General features: G+C 39.8%; 1 protein-coding gene across 2 annotated transcripts in view; it reads right to left on the reverse strand.

Moving 5' to 3' along the window:
- The window catches only part of LOC103356500 (neurexin-1a-like), a 153,400-nt gene that overhangs the window by 32,772 nt on the left and 93,766 nt on the right, over nt 1-26,862 (reverse strand). For both annotated transcript variants that reach the window (XM_008280659.1, XM_008280660.1), the window contains 2 exons: nt 9,663-9,834; nt 1,917-2,236 (listed from right to left, as the gene is read on the reverse strand). In XM_008280659.1, coding sequence (XP_008278881.1) covers nt 1,917-2,236; nt 9,663-9,834 — 492 coding nt within the window. The remainder of the gene's footprint in view (nt 1-1,916; nt 2,237-9,662; nt 9,835-26,862) is intronic.

Consider the following 26,862-nt stretch of genomic DNA (forward strand, 5'->3'; position numbering starts at 1 on the left):
TCAGGAACCATGCTGAGTCTGAGAGAAAGCCATTCCGCTGGATCAATATTTATGATTGTATTATTTATCAGCATCTGCAGACCCTTACGCAAACGGTTATGATGGTCTCGGGTCGCAGAGAGAGAGAGTTAGGGGGACGGCCAGTAATGTGTGGTCTTTACTGCTGCTGAGCTGGAAACTAGGAGCAAATTATCTGTGGGAGTTTGTCATTTCATAACACGAGCTGTGGGTTGAACAGTCTGGCAAAGAGAAGCGAGACATTTTCTTTCACTTTGAATATAGTTGATCATTTTGCGGTTAAAACTTAAGTTTGGCTACATTGATAACATCAACTTCCAAGGTTCAGACTTTTTGTTTGACACTTTCAGATAAGATGACGGCAACAATAGGTCTAAAAGTGGAAATAAATGAAAAGTGCGTTAATAAGATTGCATTAGTTTGTTGTGGACAATGAAGCAAATCAGCACAACACTAAGAAAGCTCTGAAATATATTTTTTAAACTGGCTAAAGCAGATTGAGACATGTATATATGACTGTTGTCTCAAACTCTAACGTTACACAATCTGTCAAAGGGGAATTAAAATCAAACAATTTTGATTGGGTATATATTTTTCAATGTGAAGTTAAACCCACCCTTCCTTAAGATGCCATAATCTTCCGTTACTCAATCCGATTAATCCAAAATGAGCTAAATCCAAAATGATTTTAAACTATATTTGTAAAAGCTGATTAAGCCCTGATTAAAGGGTCATTTTAGTCTGCAGATGTGTTTAATTTAGCTCCGATGCATGCTTTCCCTGCAACTGACTCACAGGTTATTTGAAATTCTGACACACATTTTTAACTTCGCAAGTGTTCCCCTGCTGTGTGATGGTTTCTGTGTAGCTACACAATTACATCTGACTCGCCTCCTTTCAGATCTTGCTTGAGTGATTCATATAATGTAGAATCCCCATTAGTTGGAATAAATAAACTCACTTTTGACTACTTTTGAATGCTATCCCAGATTAGCACAGTGACAATTAAAGCACATGTTTAGGCAGTGGGGTCACTTTGTGATTGTGTCTCATGATGCTTCTGGTTTAGTTTTATAGAAACGCACATCAAAGCATTTCCTATATTTGTGCTATTTTCTGTTTCTGTCTGTGTTGTGAGGAAAAATTGTTCCCTTCCACTAAAACTATTCTCCTTACTGACCTAAATGAGTCAATACTACCTTCTGTTAAGAACACAGGTATTTCTAAACTGCTTGTTGCAAGCTAATTCACATTTACATTTTGAAAACCTCTGCAACTATTAAATCCTTATGTACAGTGTGTGAAACAAATAAAGCAGGTATTCAAAATAAGATACGGGCTATTCATTTAAAATCCAAGGCTGCTGATGTATTGAAAGTAGTTTAATGGAAAATGTCTTCCATTCTTGGCAGAGACTGTGGAACAATGGTCTGATCGCCATTTCATTGGATAGGACACACATTTTGTGTTGCATTGTTTAGTCACACATTGTGACATTTGAGAAGTAATATGCTCCTGCAGATGCTGCACCGCTCATGCAGGACAGATAAAGATGATGGAGGACCTCTACGATGGTTATCACCCGAACACACACACCTCGTGGCGCCATATCTGATTGCAAATGGGAGAAATGCTCAGCGGTGTGTCTGTGGTGCTGCTCCCAGTTGTGAAACAATGGACTTATTTTCCTTCAGTTTTTAGGTCAGAGGAGTCAAGGAGAAGGAAGACGTGACACACACAATAAAACCCTGCATGTATTCTTCATATACTGTAAGGGCCTAACACTGAGTTCTATTATATTGATCCAGACTGTGCTGAACTTCATGTTGTACCTAGTGAGCATTACAGAATGGATCAAGTCAAGACAGACAGACAGGATCATTTAAAGATGATCCTACCTGCAGAGGTTCTCGCGGCGTCGTCTGCTTGACTCTCCTGCTGGACGCTGTGGTGGTGGTGATCTCCATGATGGACGTGGACGTCTCCGAGCGATTGGCTGTGGTGCTCGACTGCGGCGTGATAGAGGAGGGTGACTCCCCCACCAGCCGCACGCTGCCCTGGATCCTTATGTTGGGATCCCCCTCTGCAGCCATGTTGAACACCTTCAAGCCATTATAGTAGAGGCCCGAAAGCTGGCCCTGAAAGGATCGACTCCGATCTCTCTCCCAGCCCCCAATCTGTATAGTGGTTTGGCTGTTGAAGATTGTGAGCTGTCGCCCTGTGGAAAAACAACGTTACATATATACAAGAATGTTGAATTGTGGACTGGGCTACTGTTACTGAACAGGAAATAAAAGGACAGAAAGACAGATTATTTGCCCAGTAGCTAATGAGACCAATAAATTACGGGTTGTAGAGACAAACCCTGGTAATTTATTGCAGTTATAATGATGAGATGCCTTCGAAAAAGAAACACATATAAAATAAAAACACAGGATTTGGAAAATCAATGCAGCTTTGCTAAAAGGGCAGTCTCATCTAAAACAGCAAGAAAAGATGATTAAGAAGAAGTAGCAATGTTATGGGAATGCAGTAGATTTAACTACACTTGAAACGATAACATAATCTTGAAAGCAATATAAATGGACAAACTGTTGGCATTAAATTGCCTGGGAAATAAAACAAACATATAAAACATTTATGTAACAAAACTAAAAGCATATGTTTTTATTGTACATTGCTTCTGCTATCTTGCAATGTTCCCTTTAGACTTTAGCATTTAAAAACCTGAAAGGCAGCAAGCAATAAAAAATAAATAAACAAAACTTTCTAAAGTGGCCAAAGGCTGCGAGAACTGGACTTCTACAGGAAACAGGAATTACTATTAACTATTCGTCCTTTTAGCAAAATCAACCAAGGAAAATTAAACGTAGAACAGATATGGTTGGGCACACGAAAAACCAAAACTAAACAAATAAATGAATAAAACAAACATTTTATGACAGCATTTTTCATGATGCAAAACAGAAACAACAACAACAACAACAACAAAACATAAAAATGATAGGGCTAATTTCACATTTTAAGTGAAGACTATGAATTAGTTATTGAACTATAAAAAAACAAAGCATGCACTCAGTTTGTTTTATATTACAGTTCCTTTATCTAATGCCCTATACATATTTACAATGTCTGTTAAAGGGACTCAAAATTCTTATGCCAATTCATATTGCACACTATTTATCATTGCTAGCAGTTTAATCAGAAGAGCTCAAATGGAGCTACGTAATGTACTGTACTGTATATGTACTGTGTATGTTTCGAAAGTGTCTCAAACAACACTTACCAACTTATGAATGACTAAATTGGAACTTTTAAAATTATCATTTATACGTTTACAACAAAATGCTACAGTAATTTATAGACATTTTAACAATGCTGATATTACTTCAGTAAGTGGATTTATATTCATATTTACAGTCCCTTTAACCATTAGTTGACAATAAACACGTATTAAAACAGTCGACATCTATAAAATAAATACATTATTATGAAAAGTGTCAAACACTAAATTTAACTGTTCAAATCATTTTAATTTTTTTAAAGTTTTACTGAACATTTATTTTTTTTAGGTTTATTATTTACAAAATGCTGCTACAACTTGGTTATGATCAAATTATTTTATTTGAAGTTTTAATCAGTGATTTTACCTTTGTCGAGTAGCCATTCGTCAACTACTCGACCAAGTCGGTATGGGATTCGCTGTCTAGCAATCGCCAGGCGTTCGTTATCAATGTTGCCTTTAAAGTTTAAAGAGACATTTCATTGGTTACAATCTGTAAGGTCAAAGGTTAAATATTCATACTTAATGCTGAAGCTATACAACTGCACAAGGTTTTTATATTTAAAACGTTTTGTATATTTAAAAAAAACAATATTTACTAAAACATTATTTGAACAAACGTCACTCATTTTATTTTATTTTATCCAACAAATTAGGCCTATATTAATAGCTGAATTAGCATGTAAATGTTTCATCTAGGTTAATAAAGCTACGTTATAAACCAACCAAAATCACAAATTTATACATTTCCATTACAAAATCTTTACCCAAATAGTTCCATCCCATTTCCCCTCGATATCTTTTTTTAACTGGCTTTTAAACTAGTTATATACATTTTCAAAAAGAACATCATTTAAATTTATTATTAAATCCACCTTTTATGGTTTAAAGAATAAAACAATTTAACTTTAACATATTACAAAAGCCCACCCCATTTATAAACAGCCTAATTGACAAGAAATGATAAGCTATTTGCCATATAACAGTTAACACAATATACAATCAGAGCATCTAGTCAGAGAAAAGTCAGAAGACAATGTCAAAGTAGGTACATACATTGTAAAACCTTTAATAAAACAGCTTTGACAAAAGCTACGAGTCATAGAGGAGGACGAGTCATGAGTTTTGGCCATTGCACAATGTACATTTTGATGACGTCAGAGTTGATGGAAAGGCGGTTTTCCAGGAGGAAAAAAAAAAAAAAGCCAAATAAGTGACAGGAGAGAGAAAGAGCAGCTTCAGAAAAACTCCACTCCAAGGTTGGAGGGGCACTTTGGCATTAATGAGGGCAAACTCTGCATCACCCTTTTGTCAAGGCCAATAACCTCTCCAGAACAGAAGACTTTCAGCAAAGTGGCACTGTCTCTGAGTGCTTTCCCCCCGGTATTGTCTGCTGAGATTGAATTCAGTCAGCTCCATTCTTCCGGCAGATTGACAATGTTTGTCCCATCAACTATATTAATTCAGTTCTGGCAGATAAAAGATCCGGTAGCTAACAATGATTCGGTGGAGAATGGCTTCCGAGTGGAAAAGGATCGCAAAGACGCGAAGGAAACGAGGTAACCTTGTAACAGATGCACAGTTGGTCTGATGAAAGGTCTTAGAGGTAAGAAGACGCATAAAAAGACATTCTTTAATCGCATCACCTTGAATTACTGTCGAGGATCAGCTACGCACACAAAAAAGGGTTTAAATTGTGTCTATATAGCTCGTGGAATTTGGCTGCAGCTGATTGTGCCAGGTTGGAGCACAAAGGCTTGTGACGGAGGTTCAGTGGAACACTTCTCTCTCAACGCTGATGCAGGACGATGCATTCGGCATTACAACAAAACCGCACAGGAACATAATGTGTAATACTTGATTTGATTGGTTATTGTGACAGCAGCCTTTTTTAAACAATGCCAGTGCACACTCAGGAAATTACATCTTTTTGGTAAAGGATGCATATCTGTTGTGTTTTTCATGCTTCACTTTAAATGGGGCCCCGTTTTGCTAAACACAATTCATGCTCGGCTTTCAAACCTGCACATGCGTGTAATTTTCAACTTGACATTTCCAAATTATACGTAAAACTCGACAGCAACTGCTCGACTTCTTTCACGTTTTTAAAAAGGCATAATGAGCCCCTCTAAAGAATATGTCACACTAACAGGAGTAAATAGTGTACTTCTTGGGGGCTCAAACAAACACAGCTGTGCTTCTTTATCCCTCGAATGGGATAAATTAATGAATAATCCTTGATTGCTGTTGTAACGGAACATTTGCGGTCTTTGTTAATTCCTGTCACCTCCATTTGTCAGTCATGGGGTGTTAGTTATGTCACCTCTCCATTTCCTGCTACTGTGACACCTCATCTGAGGGGAGGTCAGCATCAAACTGGGCTCTGGAGAACAGTTAGCCTACAGCAGTTAAGAGGACAGCGAGGACACATGAGTTTAAACTCAAAAAAGAGTGCCGCTCATTAGTATGGCTTTTCCCTTAATACATTCAATATGAAAATAATAAGAATTCCTTCATATGCATGCTTGCTTAGTGTTCTGTTTAACATGTTTTGGATGTCTTGTATTTTTCTTGTTAACATTACAGCTTCTGTTTTTATTTGCATCGCGCCAGCACTAAATTTTTTGCCACAAGCATCGCGACTTGTTAATGAAGAAGGCAAGAAAACGAAGAGGACGATGAAGAGGAGTGCGAGTGCGAGCACAGGCGCAGACATGTACAGCACACTTATCCTCACACACAGCAGGCCACTGTGCCAAAATCCTCTACATTTGTGCAAAACCATGCTCCATTTTCAAAGACAGTATAGCGCTTTATCTATTTGGCTTGGCACTCGGTGGCACGCTCACTATATCCTTATACTGAGGTTAATTAAGTGTGGATATAATCAAGGTCTGATCGTGTATTGATCCCCACTGTGGGACACCGGAGTGTTAAACAATGCTATCCCCTGGGCTTTGATGCAGCAGCAGAGCCCATTCATCCTGCCTGCAAGCGGAGCCTGTGACTGCTGCTGAGTGGTGATTTGGTTTGGTATGGGACAGCCTGGCTTATCTCCTCCGCCAGACAGCAGCGATTCAGCTGAGCCGTCCCAACCGACCCGCTTTGCCCTCACTCACTTGTTTTCTTTTTTGTTAATAAAGTGGTCAGATAAGGTGGGAGCTTTATCTCATTACAAGCCCTAGGACACTCGCCACATTAAATGAACAAATATGCAAATGCTTCTTCTGTTCATGGAGCCGGGGGAATTAAAAAAAGGAGGAACCTACACAAATCTCACTATTATTTTGATTATTCTGCTTCCCTTTCCCCCTGCTCTCACCGTGGCAGTCATTGCACCATTTTTTTTTTTTTTTTAAGCATGCTCAGTGATGACTGCTTGCACAATAGGCTGAATAGGCTCATGGATAGAACAGAGGGGGGGGAAGAAAACAGAGCAGATAGGATGGTAGCTTTGATGGATAAAGCTAACCCTCCTCCTCTCGTATCCCACAAATCAGACTCCACATGGCAAGGTGGAAAAACAGGACGGAGGGTGAGATCGACACGGGGGCAGGGGTGGACGGATAGAGGTAAAAAGGACAGAAAAGAGGGAACAGAGAGCTGAAAAGAGTGGAGTGAGAGACAGAGAGCTCTGTAAGTGCACCACGCTCTGATAACAGTAAAAGAATAAGGCCAGGGACTTCTCCATTATCTTTGTGTGCAGCGCGTGTTCATTCGGTGCTCCGATAGGATACTGCACTGTACCCTGCGGGCCTGGCAGCACCATTGTGATGGTATTACTTCCATGGCCAAGACTCAGGAGAAGGGGCTGCTTTTTTTTTTTCTTGCTGCCCAGCCTTTTGTGTTAGTGTGCAAAAATGAAAGCAGGGCAAGAATAAAGGAAAGAAACTACAACAAGTAGAAGTCTAGTTATGTGTCTGTGTGTGCGTTTTGGATTTTTAGATTCTAATAATTGTACTAAAGACTTTTAATGGCCCATAAGTATGCAGTACGAGACTTTTTTTTAATGAGATTACGAGGGCAGCAATAGAGGCTCTGGTGAAGCAATTATTTCCTTGCTTTGAGAACGATCGCTGCCTCCCATATAAACTCCTCCTCTCTGTCTTCCTCACTCTCCAGCCATCATTTTTATCTTTGCTGTCTCCTCTTATTATAATCACTGTTGATCTGTGAGTGGCCTAAGAGTGGCTGAGGGCTGCTATTATGAGTGCGTTAGAGGCATACATGGATACTAATCAAACTACAGGCGAGCTGAGAGAATAATGGCTTTGTGTGCTGGGGGTGAGGGGAGGAACTGCGCAGTAATTGTGATTAGATGTAATTAGTCTGCAACGAGCCTAATAAGGTAGCTGGACTTGGCATTGTCACTGACGCATGATTGGTGGGGATGAGATCGGTCACATTTCCCCGCAGCATTTATAACTCAGCACTTACCATGGGAGGATTTATTCTCGTATTATGACAAAGCTTTTCTACATTTTACAATACCGAAATTTTAAAATATTCCAAATTTATTACCGCCTACAATATGGTAACAACCGGTGTTAAATATATCATGCAACACTTTCCCCTGTTGGACAATACACAGTCCAATAAGTGATTAACAAGCAGCTGTATGTCAGCAATCTTGAGTGATAGCATTTTACCAGATGGTTCGTTTCACACTGAGCCAAAGCTAACGCCGTCATATTTCACTCCGCGGGATTAAAAGTTTAAATATACCACCGTCTTTGCTGTTGCACATTTGTGTATTAGAACAACAACAACAACAACAACAAGTTGCTTTCATCAACTTCCTTCCAGTTTATGCGCCGCGCATGTATCATCAGTCATTTGGGGGTCTGGGGGTGTTCGTCGTTGCATGAAGGCATTTAACCCTGCTGTACATACTGCCCTGTCAACAACATGTCAAAAGCCATTAGTTTCCAGTTTCCACCTGAGGCAAGAAGCGAGGATTGAGTCCCCGTCATAAAACCCTCTTTCATTTGGATGAATGCGCTGGTCATAGCTAAAAAGGTCACCAAACATTATGCAAAAAAGGGGAGAGACAGGTTCAATTTGTCTTCTGTTTGTTTTGTGGGCCCACTCATTTTATGCATGCTCACAATCTAACAAATGTTTGTGATTTGGTCGCTGCAGCTTTTTCTCTCGTGGAATAAATGCTACACTTGTTCCCGCAGTCATTTTTGGTGTTTGCATTTTCAACAGTCATTTCCACACTCCTTTAATCCTCCCTAGCTTTTGTCAAAGCCCTTAAGCAGTTAAAAAAGTTCACAATTTCAACAACACAAGCAGTAGCATTTAAATTCATACTACTAACATTTGAACATTTTGACATTCTACAGAAACACACCAGTGTTGCTGAGTTGTGGTCTGTTTCCAATAGATTTGCTGCATATTTCCCCTCACAAATATCACATCTTCCCCATCACAAGTTCTCTGAAGGTAGATTTTTGGAAGTTATTACTAACGACTACATTTTAAAATAAACTTCCACTTTAACCATTCCAGTCCGATAATGAAGAACGTATAACATATGCTATTCTTTTTCAATTACTTAATACTCTTTACACAGGGCAGTAATTAGTGAATTCATCTTCCCCTGTCATGTAAACTGTGTTTATGAAAAGTGCTACACAAATGAAATTATTAGTAACACTAATGATGAAGAAAATGAACACAGCTCGATTTTTGTCTATGAGTAATTGTGGTGTTAGCTGCGAAGATGATTAATATGAAAGTGCATTTTATGGTTACACTAGCTGCTGTGATGTAGCTGATCATCTGGTGTTTAATTCTGAGCAAGCAACAGATTTACTTTGACTGTGTTATTACAGGTTTGTCAACCAAATCGCCTTAATTCAATCAATCTACTGTATTGGCAGAGAAATAAATATTGAAATGGCACACAATTACTTGCCTCAATAAAAGAGGTAATTTGTCTGTAAATAGCCTATTGATCTGGGTTACTGTGACCATAAACTGTAGGTGTATTATTTATGTATATGGGGAGTAAAATGCAGACTTGTAAACAGGGTGGGTGTTGCCTTCGTCGACGGTTTGTATTTTAATCTGTGCCACTTTAAGTGCAGCCTATTAATATAGATAGCTGTTTAACAGCATTACATTAATAGATTAATGTAAAGCAGACATTTGAGGATGAAAAACTCAGCAACACTGGTGTTATTCTTAACAGCTGCTGGAAACAGAAACATAAAAAAGCAATTAAAGCACATGCCAAGTCAACATAAAAACATCCTAACAGATAAGGCTTTGATAGTTGGCTTGATAATATCTTGTTCATTACATTGCCTTTAAGCAGCAGCAGATGTAATTAAAGGTGAAGTGGGTGACTCACCTGTGGGGTAGCGCTCAATGACTGGCAGGTCATCCACCTGCAGAGTGGCATTACCCCCACTCCTCGTAAACTTCACTATATGGTACTTTCCGTCATTTACAAACTTTGACGTCTCCTCAATGTTAATGTCATCTGTTCCGACATTAAATACAACGGCAATGTTTCCTTTCTCCTGCAAAGAGAAGAGCACAGAAAACAAAGAAGGATTTAGTAATCAAGAAGCATTGCTATGTACAGTGTTGGTACAAAATGAAGAGAAACATAGTGCTGTCCTCATAGTTCCTGCATACAGCCACACATTAATATTTATTTAATGTGACGTGTTGGAAAGGTTAAATGTTGTCGTAAATGTGTAAACAGTGCGTCCCTACAGAAATTATAGACTCACATATAAATAGGGCAAACATATATTTAACAGTCACTTTGCGTTTCCTGTGTCCCTGGTTTAACATTTACTTTGATTCGCAGTAACTTCAGGAAGACAAGTCACTCAACTTAGTGCTTAAAGGGCAACGGTGAGTTACAACACTATAAGTGCATCGATGACCTAATAGAAAAGCCATAATTGAATGATAAGTGGGCCGCTGGCTTAATGAAAGGAATTTTGTGGCCATTGCTTTTAGGCCCTAAGCCATTTTAAACATATCATTCTTTTCCAGTCAAAGAGGTGATTGCAAAGGGGAACCAGCATTTGCATTGTAACAGGTAGTTGTTTTGTTATTATCAAATAAAAAATCATTCATAATTCCAACCAGAAACACATACAGAAAAAGCTTTTGCATTGGACATTTTCATTGTATCATTAAGAAATGAGAACACACATGGAAATTACTCATTTATTCATTGGCACACCCCCTTTTTTTTGGTTGTGTTTACCTGCCTCGATTTCTAGAGTATCAAACAGAGCAGCATGCGCTCTCCTGGAGGAGTGTTTACCACAACTTTTGTTTGCTGTGCATATACACTGTGCAGTGTTACTCTAAGTGTCTATTTATTAAACTGCAAGACCTGCTGGGAGGAGCATAAGGCAGATTACTGTATGGATTATTGCTCTGGCAGCCATATTAAAGCGGCATATGTGTTGTTTTTAAATGTGGCATTGATCCTGGAAGTTTTGTGGTCTTCATAAAAAACTTTTAACAGCACAAATATGCACGCTGTGCACTGTGCCCCAAATTCTGAATGTAACATTAGCCACGTGGTTCTGTGGATTCACATGAACACACACACAGATACATAAATTTATATATATGTCATTTACAAAAATAAATGTAAAAAAATGTTCTGCTTTAGCCATTCATCTATCACACAAGCACATGGACACCCACTCCTCTGAGGCCCTGACTGAATAAGATAAGACTGATCTCAGCAGCTTGGCAGACTGAATCTTCAAATTGCAGTGAACGTCAGCCATCATTACGTGGACAGCAGAGGAAAAAAAAAACAAAAACAAAAAACACAGGCTTGGAAAAATGAAGCAAAAAAGTCTCAAAGGAAGTTTGCACCCAGCTTAGCCACCGTCTCCTCAGATCCACATGATTGGTATCTGCTCTAATAAGCTCCTCTTACAGTACATGATCGAAGTCCCTGAATCCTACTTCTTAATCCAGCTAAGATGAGTGCGTATGTTGGTGCAGCCTCTCTCTCTCTCTCTGCTCATGAGCTGCAGTGAAAGGAGCATCTGGTTGGAAGCTCAACCTTCGGTAGCAGCGCAGCACTCTGCATGTCATTATCCAGTCAGCACAGCCAATACTACACTGCATCTCCATCTCTGTCTCCCTCCCTCTCTCCCATATGCATAAACTGACTCTTTTCCAAGCCCCCCCCCCCCCCCCCGACTAAATATACACAAACTCTCAGTCCCCTTAAAGTGCAGAATGAGTCGCGCTTGTCTCAAGAGCCAGAAGCTAAAGTGCAATTAAAACCATTTGTAATGTGTCACACCACATTACCAAAACTAGGACAATTGTATGCTTTGTAATGTAATTTCAACAGATTATATAATCTGATGCATTAAAGCTACAGTACAAACACAATTTGCTGACTGCTCGCAGGCCTAAACACCAATCAACGAAAACTGAAAAGCAGATGGCTGCAGCGAAAGCGGCTCGTGTCAGGGACTTTTCGGAGTAGAACGAGCGAGGGGATGATCTGTAGATGCTTGTGTTGTAGTAAAATCACGCGTTAGTTGTAATCTGTGTCATTTCAAGAGATTTGCCCCTCTCGAAACCCTTCAGCAAGAGCTATACTGAGACAGCAGCTCCTCAGCAGGACTGAACGCAGCGAGCGAGAGCAGACACCGTGAGCATCTGCCGTCATCAGACCTTGCACCGAGGCTGATTGTCATGCAATTTTCTGTATTTTAAGCACTCAAATATACAGTCACATTTTTTTTACATGAAACATTAGTAATTTCAAAAGCGAACTTTCTTTCAAGGGCTACCTCACACGGAACGCATTAATTCAGAACTTTTTTTTAGTGCCATTGCTCTTAGAAAAAGAGAGAAAGAAAAAAAAAGAAAAAAAAAAAACTTTTAGTGGAGGGACCAACCCAATTAAAATCCTGCTTTTAATAGCCTCCTTCAATTGACTTTTAATGTTCCCCATGGTCTTGTTAATAAATTTACAGCATTTAGTCACAAACTGCCAAGTTGAATTTCCATAGCATAAAAAAAAAAAAAAGCCCAGTTAACTGACGAAGAGACGAAGAGGTAGATGAAAGAGGGTAACAGACAAAGGACCGAAGCCAAACTATCAGATTTAGGGAGTCAGATGTCAGATGAAAGATAAGCACTAAATCTTCAGTCTCGTTTCTGACATGTTTAGAGCCCATATTTCTTCCATTTTAATGTGATTAACTTCCACTGTTATCGCCTCTGCCTTCTGAGCCGGCATTTACTTTAAACACCAATATTATTTTTTTTTTTCTGAATGATAATCCAATACATTTCGGCATTTCCTGAAATTTGATAGACTTAGACAAGTAGTTTCTCAGTTAGTTCGGCACTGAGAGGAGCCTAATCCTGGAGCTCTAATAGGGTGCAGGCTTATGTCAGAGAGTGATTGATAGCTGCTTACATAAACCCAGCCCATTACACCCTGTACAATTTTAGGGCTGCACACTTGGTAAGTGCTGCTCCCCACAGGGCTGCTCCCCCTGGGAACATACTGTACGGTGCGCACATACCGCACCCGAAGAACTCGGTCCTGCCTGACACGCTGCACGCTGCCTTGATTAATTGCTCATCAAGCTGCAATAGAGTTTAATTAACTGATGAAGTTGATCCACCATTCTCCTCTAATCTGCTCTTTTTTTTATGCTTCTCATCCTTGCAGCTGGAGGGTGGAGTAGCTGCAGCAATACTCAGGGTGTCAGTTTCTCGTTAAAACTCCCCATCTGCACTCATTATACAACCATAGAGACACTTGTTTTAGTAGCAATAAAGCTGCAAAACAGCCTCTGCAGACCTAGTGTTTTTCCGAAATTATTAGGATCATTTTTTTCTCCCCATCAAGTCAACAGAACCATATTTGAACAAACGCACATTAAATGTTTTATGCTCCTTAATGACAAGCTTAGATGAAACTTGCTTAACGGTATTAGCCATAAATAATGAATCAATAAACATATAATATCTTTATATTAATGATTTTGCTAAAATGATTCAGCATGTTGTTCACAATTTGCCTGAGGCTCAAACAAACCGAGTACAAAAACAGAAGCACACCGAGTCAGAGAGATCCATTGACGTTTGTAATGGTTTACTGGAGCGAGCTTATTTACCCAGCCCACGTAATGCAACATAAAAAAGAAAGGAAGTGAGAAGTGGTATTTGAGATGGTGTCGGGCCTCCTCTCCAATCTCTGTAAAAATGAACACCACGGTGTAGGCTGTCCTAATGTTTTGCTTGTTTATGAGTCATTCATGTTGACAACCATTGTGCACCCGTCACATTTCATATCTCACCAGTCTGACGCCACGGGACTGCAACACATCTCCCTCCAGTGCACATGTCTGTGAGGGGTCTGTTGGCAGGTGGGAGAGCACCTCCGTCATCCCCTCGCTGCGTTCTGTGTGTGTGTGTGTGTGTGTGTGTGTGTGTCCCTGTGTGTGCGCATGTTGAGAAGATATTATGCTCTCACTGTAGAAGCTAAATATCTTAATGCAGCTCGGGCAGACTGTACTGTTCACCTTATCATTTAATTACCTCTGACAGTCTTCTGCCTCCCCCCCCCCATTTTTTTTTTTTTAGCAAAGCTTGGTTAATGAAATTACAGAAGTAATGGAATAATTATGAGAGGAAAAATAGATTCTGACCCCCCTCCCCCCTTTATAGCATGCGGTCCATATAGTGTACATTATGTTGATAATTCATTTATACAATTGCGATTACGGGTATACGTACAAACGCACGCAGACAAACATGTGTAATCGCAGCCATCGTATTTAGAGGATTGTTAAGTCATAATAAATTGAAGGCTGGGTAAAAGCACAAACCATAGTGCTGCAGAAAATGAAATTTTAGCCTCATAGCATCATATGATACATTAACTTCCTAATATCCCCAAAACAATTTAATGATGTTATGGACTGCGGCAAACCAATTGTCTCTATGGGTTTGAAACCAGTGGGGCCTGCATATTCAATTTTATTTTACATCGTGGCCGACAGTAGTAAAAGATGAAAGCTCAAATGTCAACTATCAAATGTATGATTACTATATATATATATAGTGTGCAACTTAATAATGCATCAATGTGTCATTCTTTATACATTTCCATCTGAACAAACAGATGAAAATACGACTAACCCCGTCAACCTTAGCCTGCATATTGACATAACTGTAAGTCTCATCACGTTGCTCTTATTGCATTGTACCCTCAGGAGAGCAATAAACCCCTATAACAGTGAATTCTAGACATCAACTGACAACATCAAATTGATATAGGAGCGTGTGGCGTGTGCTCACTTCTCAACGTTTGCATCATACACCTTCATCACGCATTAAAGCATTTGCAAAAAACGTGTCCAAGATGTTTGACGTCAGTGTTTACTTTGAGAGCTTCTAACCCTAAGCAGGATTCTTATTAGTTTGCTGTCCTCCTTACATCTAATTAACATTGTATTATGTAATCTGATGCCAGTAAATCAACCGCGTCTATACAACGTGATTCATCTGGAGATTACTAACAGCACAATCTTATTTTATAAAGATTTAACTGCCTGGAGAAGGCGCAGACTCTTTAAACAAAAAGGAGATCGTATACCACCCTGCCTAAGATCATAACTAATGAAAAGAGTCAGCACCCCATCTGGCCTGCATTGTCTCACAGGCGTACCAATATACAGTAGATATTTATAATGGCACTGCTTCTATAAATATGATGGTGATGAAGAAATGCACCCTATTTACTGCCTTTATTAACCGAGGACACACAGCTAGGAGACAGCAGTTAGAAGCTTACGTCTGCAAAGTCTACGTTACATGTAAGTCAGTCGCTGGAATATGTTGGAAAACATGAAACAAAGTTGTTCTGTCAGATCCCCCTCCCCCCCCCCTTCACTTCACCACCGCCTTGAAGCATTTCCAGTGTGGTGAGGTATAAGTGCATTTGCTGGGAGCTCTGCTTATTTCGAAATCAAGTCCGCCGGCTAAAGTGCCTAATTATCTGTGAAGTTGGCTTGAAATTGTTTCCATTGCTAGGAGACTCTATCAAGTGGCTTTCTGTAGGAGAGCTTCATCAAAAACCAAGTTAATAAATCATCAAGCCAGCCACAGTAGTTGTTTGAAGAAGGCCGTTAAGAGAATAACAGGAGACATGAGGCTATTGTAGCATTAAAAAGGACATAATATGAAACATTCCTTCATTCTTGTGTATAATCCAACAGCGCGTCCTTGAAAAAAAACATGCATGCAGGAGGTTTTAAGTGGGGTAATTATATCTATGAAAATATACATTTTCTCCTCATCAGAGGTGGAGTTCAGACATTTACATTCAGTCAGGAGTGACAGGAGTGTTGGTAATGGGAGCCGGCCAGCGGCACTTTTGAAAAGGCACTGCTTGTCTTTTCCCTGAAATGACATTTGCTGTCTGTCTGTACTGTTTCTCTTGCTCCATCTTTGGCCCGCCTGTGACACATTCCATCAAGGGAGGTCAACAGATATCTGAAATTTCGTTCTCTCTCACTCAAAGAAATCAATTCAGGTTTCAGGTGATTCTCCTGTCCGTCCACTTGTGACAGCTGGCGCGCAGTCAGGGTGAGACGACCTTCATCTCCGTCCTCTCCGTCAGGACTTCCTGTGTCCCCTGAGCATAGTCAGAGTCCAGCTCACTTCATCTATACGATTCGTACTGCTCGGCTTTCTGGCTAAACGAGATCTAATATAATCGAGTGCACATTTGGTCGAGAACGGGCATCCTTAGCAAAGAAAATAAAATAGTGAGCTCAGCTAGACCTGGGGACACACGTCTTAAGGAAGGGAACATATGTTATGATTGCCCACTAACCCCCACAACAAAATCTGAGGTACTGATAAACATATCCATCATGAAAAACATTTTGTGTGTCTCACCTGCTACTATACTATATTATCGCTATGTAAAAAAAACTAGTGAGAAAGTCATGCACAGAATTTAAACTGTTTGCATGTAATGTCTGAATTTCAAACATCCATCCATCCATCCATCCATTATCTATACACCGCTTAATCCTCACTAGGGTCGTGGGGGGCTGGAGCCTATCCCAGCTGACTTAGGGTGAAGACAGGGGACACCCTGGACAGGTCACCAGTCTATCAGAGGGCCACACTTAGAGACAGACAACCAAGCACACTCACATTCACAACTACGGACAATTTAGAATCACCAATTAACCTCAGCGTGTTTTTGGACTGTGTGGGAGGAAGCTGGAGAATCTGGAGAGAACCCACGCTGCACGGGGAGAACATGCAAACTCCACGCAGAAAGATCCCGGTGTCCCCAACAGGACTCGAACCAGCGACCTTCTAGCTGCGAGGCAACAGTACTACCAACTGCAGCCTAATTTCAAACATGTGGCTTGTATTTTATTTTTAAGTTTAATTCATTTGTGCATTTTTTATTTTTAAGGGTGTTTTTTGTAATATTGAGAACAAATTTCCAAAACCTGGAATACCTCTTGTCCTACTGAAATCCATTCCACTGTGTTTTTTTCCTCACTGTATGGGCTCTTCCTGTAATTATGTAACAGGTCTGCTAATCTTGCAAAAAAGGTGTCATTTCACCTCAGTAATCCAGAATCATAGTCTCAACACAGTTCAGCTAAATCATGCCACATTTCCATAATTATGCCATTGTGTTTTCAGTTTATAATTGTATAATTATCTGGGCGCTTGATGTGACATGAAATTATTAACAGCACATGTGTCACTTTGACGGACAAAAAAAGAAAAAAAAAAAGAAAAGAAAAACGATTTACATGCATAGATATGAGGTCATAAATTTGTGTATGTGGCATAACAGGCTGCAACGGGGAGCAGCCAGTGATTTATTTTCCAGGAAAGGAGACATTCAGTCTGACTATAAATTGCCATAAAACTCTCAGAATGGCTCTCAGTTTTCTCATAGTTCTACTTTTGGCTCAGTTAGAGACAGAAAACCCAAGTGGAACTAATACAAGCAGCTTGGGTCTTTCCTTATAATGGCCCCTACTGGTGAACTAAAATAACTTGACTCCCAGTATGAACTAACGAGGTTGCAATCAGGGGCACATTAGCTTGCAATCATTGTAAAATATAAATATATGGTGGTGAGAAAGTATTCAAACGCAGTAGACCACTGTTCACAGCTCATGTTGTTTATAAAACACAAAAATCATACACAACATGGCTGTAATACAAATGTAGATAAAAAAAAAAAAGAACAACAAATTATGGCCACTGTGTCACTATGTGTCTTGTCCCATCTAAATGACAGAAGCTGAATTTTACACAGCTAAAGGGAAGAATAAGGCTTTAGAAGAGAGGCACATTTCCTCTAAATTTTCCTTACTTACAAATAAGAACATGCATAAATCTGAAAATGTATCTCACCTCCATGAACTCTCTCTTACTGAGAAGTGATCTTATTAAAAAAACAAAACAAAACAAATCATATCATTATTGAAAATGACTCTTTTTTTCCCCCTTGTGCTGCATCTCACAAAAAAAAGAGAAAATTGACTTTGTAGCTAATGTAGAAAGCTGAAATGATATTTACTTTTTCTGCTTTAAGTTAGTAGTTATTAGTTGTTACAGCTGAGAACACTTCCAGCAAATAGGATAGTGAACATATTCAGTGCTGTGTGCGGTTGGGCTGTTCTGCTGGCAATATGTTCTGACACTATCAAATGCAGAAAAATGTCAGAATTTAGATTTAAATATTAAGGGATCAATATGCTAACACTCCACGTGAACTCAAACAAATCCATGCACCTCCTGCATGCTCTTCCCTTACACCTTGCTTTCATCAGACAGGCAGCTGGAGGGCTTATGCATATTCAGACTCACTGCATATGCATGCGAATTTCAGTTAGCCTGGAATGCTAACATGCTGAACACAAACGTGCGGACCTAAATCTATATTGCACGTGTTGTTGTTGATGGATCCATTTAAAATACTGCGTAAGGGAAACTGGCCTAGTTACGGTTTCAACAGTGCAAAGAAAATTGAAAGCAGAAGTTTGAAATTTAGATATTGCTTGGATGTGGTTACTGTGAGACATTTACATGGCAAAACAATATAAAAATACAATAAACTGTATATTCCTCGTAGCGTTTCTACCACAGGCAGAGCAGGGAAAGCGATAATGCACCACATTTTCCAAACAGCACGCATAACACACACACAAAAAAGCAATTATAATCAAATGGTTATGATGTGTTTCTTTCCTGATCGCCTGTTTTGCATTCTTGCAAATCATCCAGATAAAGACATGCTCAAAACATTTCTTGTGAAGGAACATTTGGCACAATGATTGGCCTTTTGTAAAACTGACCTTTTGGAACTCCAACTCCAAATCTAAAAATGTCCAATGATTTATTCTTAAGCTCTGTCTTTCATATGGTAATTAATGAATTTAATTATCGAAAACTGTATAGCCTATTGATTTGAGCCTCTGACCTGAGGAAGAATCTTGAATTTAGTACATTGCATGGCAACAATTCACTGTTAGTGAAGTAGAAATAAAAAAAAAGAAAACAAAACAAAAAAACTTCAGGATGACACCATATCTCGTGAGAAGTGGACAACAACAAAAAAAAGTTCTTTAAACATTTAATTCCTAACTTGCATTTCATACAAATTGACTCATTTTAGTTATAAAACCACAGTTTCATTTGTTTTGTCTTTTCAACAGTGATGCGTCCTTCAGATCCTTCATTTTATTTCTTGAAGAACCCTGTTAATAATATAGCCACTTGTGCTTTTGTGAAGGAGAAAAAAAAGAAAAGATTTTTGAATCGAGGGTCTGTAAGCTAAAAATAAATGATGCACAGACTGTGACCTGTGAAGTAAACCCACAGCCTCCATACTGCAGAGCTGCCTTCCACTATAGACACTTCTAAATAAGACTATCGTGTTGTTGGATTTAGAGCAATGGATGTAGTCCAATAATCTTCGGCGCCACCATTAACTGGTACATTGAAGCTATCTTACATTTGGCACCGGGAGCTAGAAACTCTTGCCTGTTACATCTACAGCACGAATTAATCTTCGAGCATACTGCTTTTAGAAAAGTACATCAGAAACAGAAGCGAGCTGAGACTGAGTGGTGGCCACATTGATAAAAACGAGGTGCTGTTATCATGAATGTACTGTTTTGTAATACTATTGTGATGAATGCACGTAATAATCCAATGTTTTAAAAGTTTTTATGGTTGTTGCTTTTGTAATAATGTTTAAATTGTTTATGCTTATTGCCTATGAGGGCCATAACATGGAATTGTTAAAACAATTAGAAAGGGCAATTTGTAATCTTTTATTTTCCTGTTTAAATCCTCCATAATTAGCCTTTATAAGCAGTATATACTATACACAGTTAGCCTTGTCCACATTAATGTTGATATTCTGCATAGTAAACCTTTTTTCTTCGATATTTAGGCCTAACATCAATGTTTTAGGTCACTTTCTTTAAAAAGATTCTGAAACCCTCCCCCTAATTCACAAATGCCAATTGTTGCTGCAATGAGAATGCACCTTAAAATGGTGCTAATAAATGATTTATAAAACAGCATCATTCATAACTTGTCAACAATTAGAACCTCCTCCATTACAACTTCACAACTATATTTTTGCTACATTAGGAGTCATTATCCATTTACACACCAGCCTCCACTTGTCCGTGAACATGCTGTTCCAACTACTTAAATGCAACACTCAGCCTACAAATTCTGAACCTCTTCTTAAATGTTAATACATTGCCTATGAAAGGTAAGGAGGAGGGGTTGCAGTCACCCAATGTGCAAATTTCCAAATATGTGTGCAGCACAAATATTCGTAAACTATCTGAAAATGCTCCAAAAATGATCAGTATAGAAGCAAGAGGTCATTAAGCTTGTTGCTATAGTGATGGCAAGGAAGGTACAGATGCAGCTGTGGTTTATATTCTCTTGGATACTGAGGTTTGTTGTGGGCAGAGAATAAATATCAACTGCTCAGTCAATATGCAATTTCCAATATCAAACTATTTCCTTTTAAACTGCCCACAGCCGTAGTGGGCAATTGCAATGTCTGGCCAGTTGTCAGCGGCAATAAGAAAAACACACTGCCAAACACTAAAGTTGAAGCAGGAATGTATATTGCCAATAGCTGTTATTTAACTGGGTTAAAGTGTTTTAGGGCGCATTTTTCCTTTAACAGAACCCTGGAGTACTTGTTTCTAATACTTCCACAGAACTGGGAAACTGCCAGGCTTTAAAATTGCCACCATCAATCAAGAGGTTTTAAAGGATGCAACAAGCAATTTCATGGATGACTTTTTTCAACTTCTCCAACATTATTCCCCATCAGCTCCATGTATTATTGTGGCATTCTTTTTTTTTTTTTTTTTTACCCCCCCTCAAACCCACCCCTGTTTCTCTTTGATTCTAACTGCACAGATAAAAAGTCTCACAGTGCTCCCTCACTTATTAATGTCCAGTGGCTCCTCGGTTCTTTAATGTTAACATTGCTCACACTGATTTTCCTTTATTCCCACTCTGAAGCCAAGTTCATCTCAGAAGAGAAATGCATTAAAACATCTGCAACAAGAAGTGTTAACTTATGACAAGCAGTACGCTTTACTTAAACCTCTGTGGAATGAACCTCGTCCTAGATATTTCAGATAATGGAGGGCTATGGCTGCTTTCACAACATTTTGAAAAAAAAAAAAAAGAAAGGAAAAAAAAAGTGACTCTCTGGCCCCGTTTTCATTTTGAACAATAGCTGGCTGATCAGGAGAAAGCTTGAGGGTGAGGGCAGAAGATTCAGTTGTTGTATTTATGACGCAAAATCAAGCCTCTTTGCCTGCGAGCTGGGCATCCCTTACAGCAAATAGGTGAGGTGAGATCTAATCATTTTATCCCGTTCAATCAGAACTGAGCACATGAACAGATACGATATGAATTGGTAGCAGGAGAGCAGAAAGTGTATCTTTGACGGAACAATCACAAAAGGCAACGTTTGACTCGGGGAAAAATATGTTAATATTGATTCCAAATTACAGCACAAAAACACTAATCCATACTCTCTCATTTTTACTATTTGGCCACAGTAAAAAAATAAATAAAAATAAATATTAACAGCAGTAGTGAGATGCACACAACAGCGCTGTCCTACTTCACATTTAGGGAAAAAAAAGAAGGATTTGATACAACCCAAAAAGAAAACACAGTCAAATTATCATGGGGGATAACCGTGGAAATGTGTGATTTCTGCAGCAAATGGGATATTTACTGAATAGTTGTTTTTGTGCTGTTTTTCTCAGACAGTCCCCAAATGTCTGTCTGCTGCTGGCCATATCTTTTCAAAACACAAGGGAGTCCGATACTTACACGGAGCGCCCTAAAGAGATATTGGATCATTGTCTTTATCCCCAAGTCCAGCAGCTATTTTTGAGCGAAACTGACCCAGTATCTTTGTGCTGATGGATGCTTCGATATACTGCAGAGGATTGCTAGGAATGATACACCTTACTAGAAACGGGAGTATTATAAAAATATATTGGGTCTTAGTCTTTTTTTTGATGTGTTTTTTTGCGCTGCCTTTCTGCACTGATCCCTAATTTACAGCTGAGCAACCACTAAAGACAGCTGCGGTTTTCTTCGGTTCTACCATACATTAATGATCTGCTGCAGTTGGCCGGTCATCACAGCCACTGGACTTTAGTTCAATACTTTTAACAAGCTGTTATAGATGGGGATTTATCTACTAGGCCAGACAGTAATCACTGAGCTTCAACCCCAAAAAATACTAACACAAACGTACAGTACACTTAGATCTGGATTGATAGCGCAAAATGCAACGTATTTTCAGATGAAAATCCTCATTATTTTTAATATTCATAGGTAGTAAAACCAAGTAAGTCAGTCTCACTTTGGATGCTTTCTTGTTTTCACATGCTGAGTGAACAGCTGTCAACACCTGCCAGCTTCCTCTGCACACACTGCAAGGATTTAAAATTCATCTCCCTCCTCTGTCCTATGGCAGACTGACATTATGGTGTCGAAGAAAATGCCTGTTAGGGCCACGGAGCAAGGTGACAAGTCTAGCCAGGAGCCGTCATTATACACGGAGCCAGTTTTGAACCCAAATACATTTTCATAAAATGGCAGTGCTTTCCTCTTGCTTTCTTTTCTCCCAATTAACACACTCCCATTGCAATCAGCGTTGATTTAAATTGATCTCAATCATGTAAATCAACAATAAGATGACAAAACTGTATATAATTTCATCTAAAGATTGAAAGAGGCACAAAAAAAAAAAAAACTCATTCAGCCCACTCAATTTCAGGATTGCGTACAATTATTCTCACTTGTCATTTACTTTGAGTGCCGTAAGGAGCACCTGCTCAGGGATAAATAGTGTGTGGTGAAAATCTGCCAATGAACACAGTGACAGTGGTGCTGACAGCCACTCAGGAAGGTGATGACAAGTAGAGACCAAGTGACAGATATTGGGATGTTTGTCATCTCTGCGGAGCTGACCAGGCGCTTTCATCTTAGTTCGCTGTGTTTTGATGCAGCTTTGTCTCCGCTTCCCTTCCCTTCCCATCTCATACTAAGATGCTACAGCATGTAAAATATACAGGTCTGGAGTGCAGCGCGGACAAGGGTTCAAAATGATCACCTTTTCACTGTTTCTCTTGTGTCTGTGTGAAATTATCTGTAGCTATGATCAATTGATGCTGTATACAGAGGGGAGCTACTGGTGGCAACACAATGGCCCTGAACGGCTAACTTGCTCCCCTGGGAAGCGGCTGTAGGTGCAACTGCCTCATTCGTCTTCACACGGTCCATGTTGGTCATTTGATATTCATCAATTGATTATCAATAGAGAGACCGGGCTTTGTAACTCTGCACTGTGTAGTGATTGAATGGTTAACTAGACGAGGTATTGACGCATTTTAATTGTTGTACTATGAGGAAGCCAATTACATTTGCTCAAATGAGTGAAAATTGATTAAGGCAGGCTGGAGGGTGGCTTCAACAAGAAACTGTTGGAAGAAAAGTGTGTGCTTCTCTGTTTTTGTTTTAGATTTTTTTGCATCTTCTAATGAGACAATGTCACCTCACCACTGGCTTTGTTGTTTTTTAATTCTGTAAGTGACTTCTGAGATATTTACTTACATTTGCAACCCCTATCTGGACTGTCTATGCATGCAGGTATACAATAAACAGCCACAACCTTAAAACCACTGACATGTGAGGTTAACATCATTGATCACCTCTGAGCAATGTATGTTCGACTGGGAAACCATGGATGAAACGTGTGGATGTTAGTTTGACATGTACCACCTTCTTAAACATCGTTGCAGACCAAGAACACCCCCCCCAGGGCAACAGCTCTCTCACACGGCCCCGAGCAGGACAATACGCCCTCCCACACTGCAAAAACTGCTCAAGAAGAGCTTGAGGAACATAACCAATAGCCAAAGGCATTGACTCGGCCTCCAAACTCCCCAGATCCCAATCCAATTAATCATCCATCTAGGCTCCACCCTCCAACCCACAGGATCCCGATGTCAGACACCACAGGACACTGTAAGAGTTCCTGTCTCCATGCCTCGACAGGTCAAAGCGATTTTGGTGGCACAAGGGGGACCTACACAACAGGCAGGCAGGCAGTTTTAATTTTCTGGCTCATCAATGTAATCAAACAGTATAATACTGGAAAGGGCCATTTTGCAGGCTCCTCTAGTTTTGTTATCAGCTTTTCTTTTCCATTTACAACTCGACACACACCTTCTAGTGTTACTACAATCGGTGGCCTGTTTTCTGGACTGTGGTCGATTGTTTTCTGTGCTGCCGGTAATGGCACATAAAGGCGCTGCTCCTGCTGGTGTTGAAATTAGAACAGGGCAGTCATGTGTTACTACAGTGCACCTTAAAACCTGTCAGACAGAAAGGCTGGCACTTTTGATTTGGCCTCTCCGCAAGTTGAAGCCGAGATATGAAGCAAAGGTAATTTGCTGATACCCTTTTGTTATCCACAGTTAACCTAATTACTGAATACAGAAATTGCCTGTCCAAAGAGAGAGAAACACAGTTCAGCCTGCTGACAGAACATGCTTGATTTGACTCCTCTCTGGACTTGCTGACACCTCTAACTTCAAGGTACCACACAGACATCTGGGTAATAACTACTGTAGCCTTGCTGATGTAAGCAAACTAATCAGACCTCTGATACCTTTAAAATAACTCACTCGGAGCTCCGTGGTAATTGGGGACAGAGTGTGTATTAAGCAATATTGACATTCCAAGTACAAACATCTCCTATAATATAGTGGTTAGTTCCTAGCATTTACATAGAGAGTCTTGTAAAATCATCACTTCTCTTTTCAACTGAGAGTCATAAGAGGGGCCTTGATCCATACAATTTTCATCTCCATTTCATCATGAATATGTAAACTGCAGCTATTTCTCTAGTAAAACATGATCCGTAGGGGCCAAGGCAATGTGATGAAGACTTGTGTCAGGCCAAGTGAGCTGGAACTGATGGTGCACATAATTAATGGTCTGAAATAGACTGAGAATTAGTGCTGGGCTGGGATGTTAATTGACTATGATACTTGGGCTGGTGCCTCTCAGCCTGAGGCTCTTACTCTTTTCCCTGTGCTTTGCTGTATCACTTTGCTTCGATTTTCACTGTGTCCTATTTCTTCCACTCCTCGCTTTGCTTTCTCCTGATTTTTTTCCTCCTACTCAAGTCCCCTCTCCCTTTTTCAATCTCATTTTCCATGTTTCTTATCCTTTCCTTGTCAGTCTCCTTTACCTTGAAGGTATCTGGAACTTCAAAAACAGAGAGGGATAGACATGTGACGCACACTTCTCATGTTGAAGCAGCCACCTACACAACTTTGCAAGCCTTGGTTGTCTGTTGAAGGACAGAAAAGGCTCTGTAATCATGCCAGAGTTGTAACACTAATAAGACGACCATGCTAACATGCGTGAACACACATTTCGTGCAGCGGCGGAAAAAGCAAAAACTTTACAATGAATAGTTACCATGGCAATATATTGATATCACCTGTTTAACACCCTCTTCCATAATTCATCTGCTCAAATAGATGACCTGTGCAACTCTGTGCAAGAATGTCGTAGAGGTGGTGTACCTTGATAAATATGCAAAAAGACAAGGTCATAAATAAGCTGGCTATAGCATTTTCGTCTACCTACAATTTCCCTCCTTTCATGGACACTTTTTCGCCTGAGTTGATGTATTACCATGACAGATGAAGTAGTTCTTTTTGTTTACACCAAGGAAACGCATTTTATAGTACGGTACTTTCATAAAGCTAGGGGCCCTTGCCATTGAACATAGTCTAAACTGAAGCAACAGGGTCAAGAGATATGCAGACTTTTAGTCCCCAGGATGGCTCAAGGTTCAAAAGCAATGCACTCCCATAATGCAAATCAATGAAAAAAAAAAAAACAAGTATCTCTCTAGCATTGCCATCGGTAAATGTCTACACAATCTACAGTTTTGTAACAGAGGCTTTCTGTTAAAAATATGTTGTCTCCAAGGCCAGGTCCAAGAAAAACAACTCTGGTGACGTCACCAGGCTTATGTTTTTAAACATATAAATAAATATATACTGCTATCTTGCAGGAATAAATAGAAACGAACAGCTAAGAGATATCCTTTCCCAAATGAATATGAGTTCACCACTTTTAAGAATCAGTGCATAAAAATGCGTACCTGTGACTTTAGATGCACGAGCTGCAAACAAAAACAATGTTTCTATGGGCTCTTTATGTTTTTATTGTTTGTATTTGCTGAATAAACACATTCCATCCAATGACAATTGTTCCAAATGCCATTGCTACCACACCCAAAGAGAAAATACAGCCAGGCTGAGACAGTTCAGTTTTGATAATAGAAAATCAGACACTGCCAAAGCTTCTTGGCCATCATTAATCTCCTGCCCCAGTGCCTGACCCACAGGGAGCGACTGGCGATGGAGAGGAGGAGAAGCAGAAGATAGAGCAGGAAGGAGAAACTGGGGTGAATGAGAGGAGTGAATTAGAGAGTAAAAGAGGAAGGCACATCAAAGCAAGGCCAGAAAGATGAAAAACTCGATTACTGAGGAGAGAGGTGGAAAAGTATAGAGTTGGTAGCTAAAGAGGACAGGAATTCAAGGCATTAAGGCAAACAGCAGGAGCTGGTCTGAAAGGAACCGGCTGGACTGAAGGTATAAAGTCGGCCTCATCACTCCATCAAAGATTACATCGTGTCCACATGTCTGGTTGTCCACACACAGATAGCAATCACAGTCATTCCAATACCTCCCCCATCACAACCCATTACTCTATCTCTCAGCCACATGCGACGCATGTTGCCTTGGTGATGATCCCTGGGACATCACGCTGTCATGGAGGTCTAACCTGTCAGCGCACATGAGCATTGCCTCCCATAGCACTAAGTAGGCTTTTTGCGTAGGCAGCTGTGGCCGAAGTATCCACCGGCCAGCGTGAGTAAAGAC

This window comes from Stegastes partitus, unplaced genomic scaffold, assembly GCF_000690725.1.
Source record: "Stegastes partitus isolate 25-593 unplaced genomic scaffold, Stegastes_partitus-1.0.2 Scaffold206, whole genome shotgun sequence".
Lineage (NCBI taxonomy): Eukaryota > Metazoa > Chordata > Actinopteri > Pomacentridae > Stegastes > Stegastes partitus.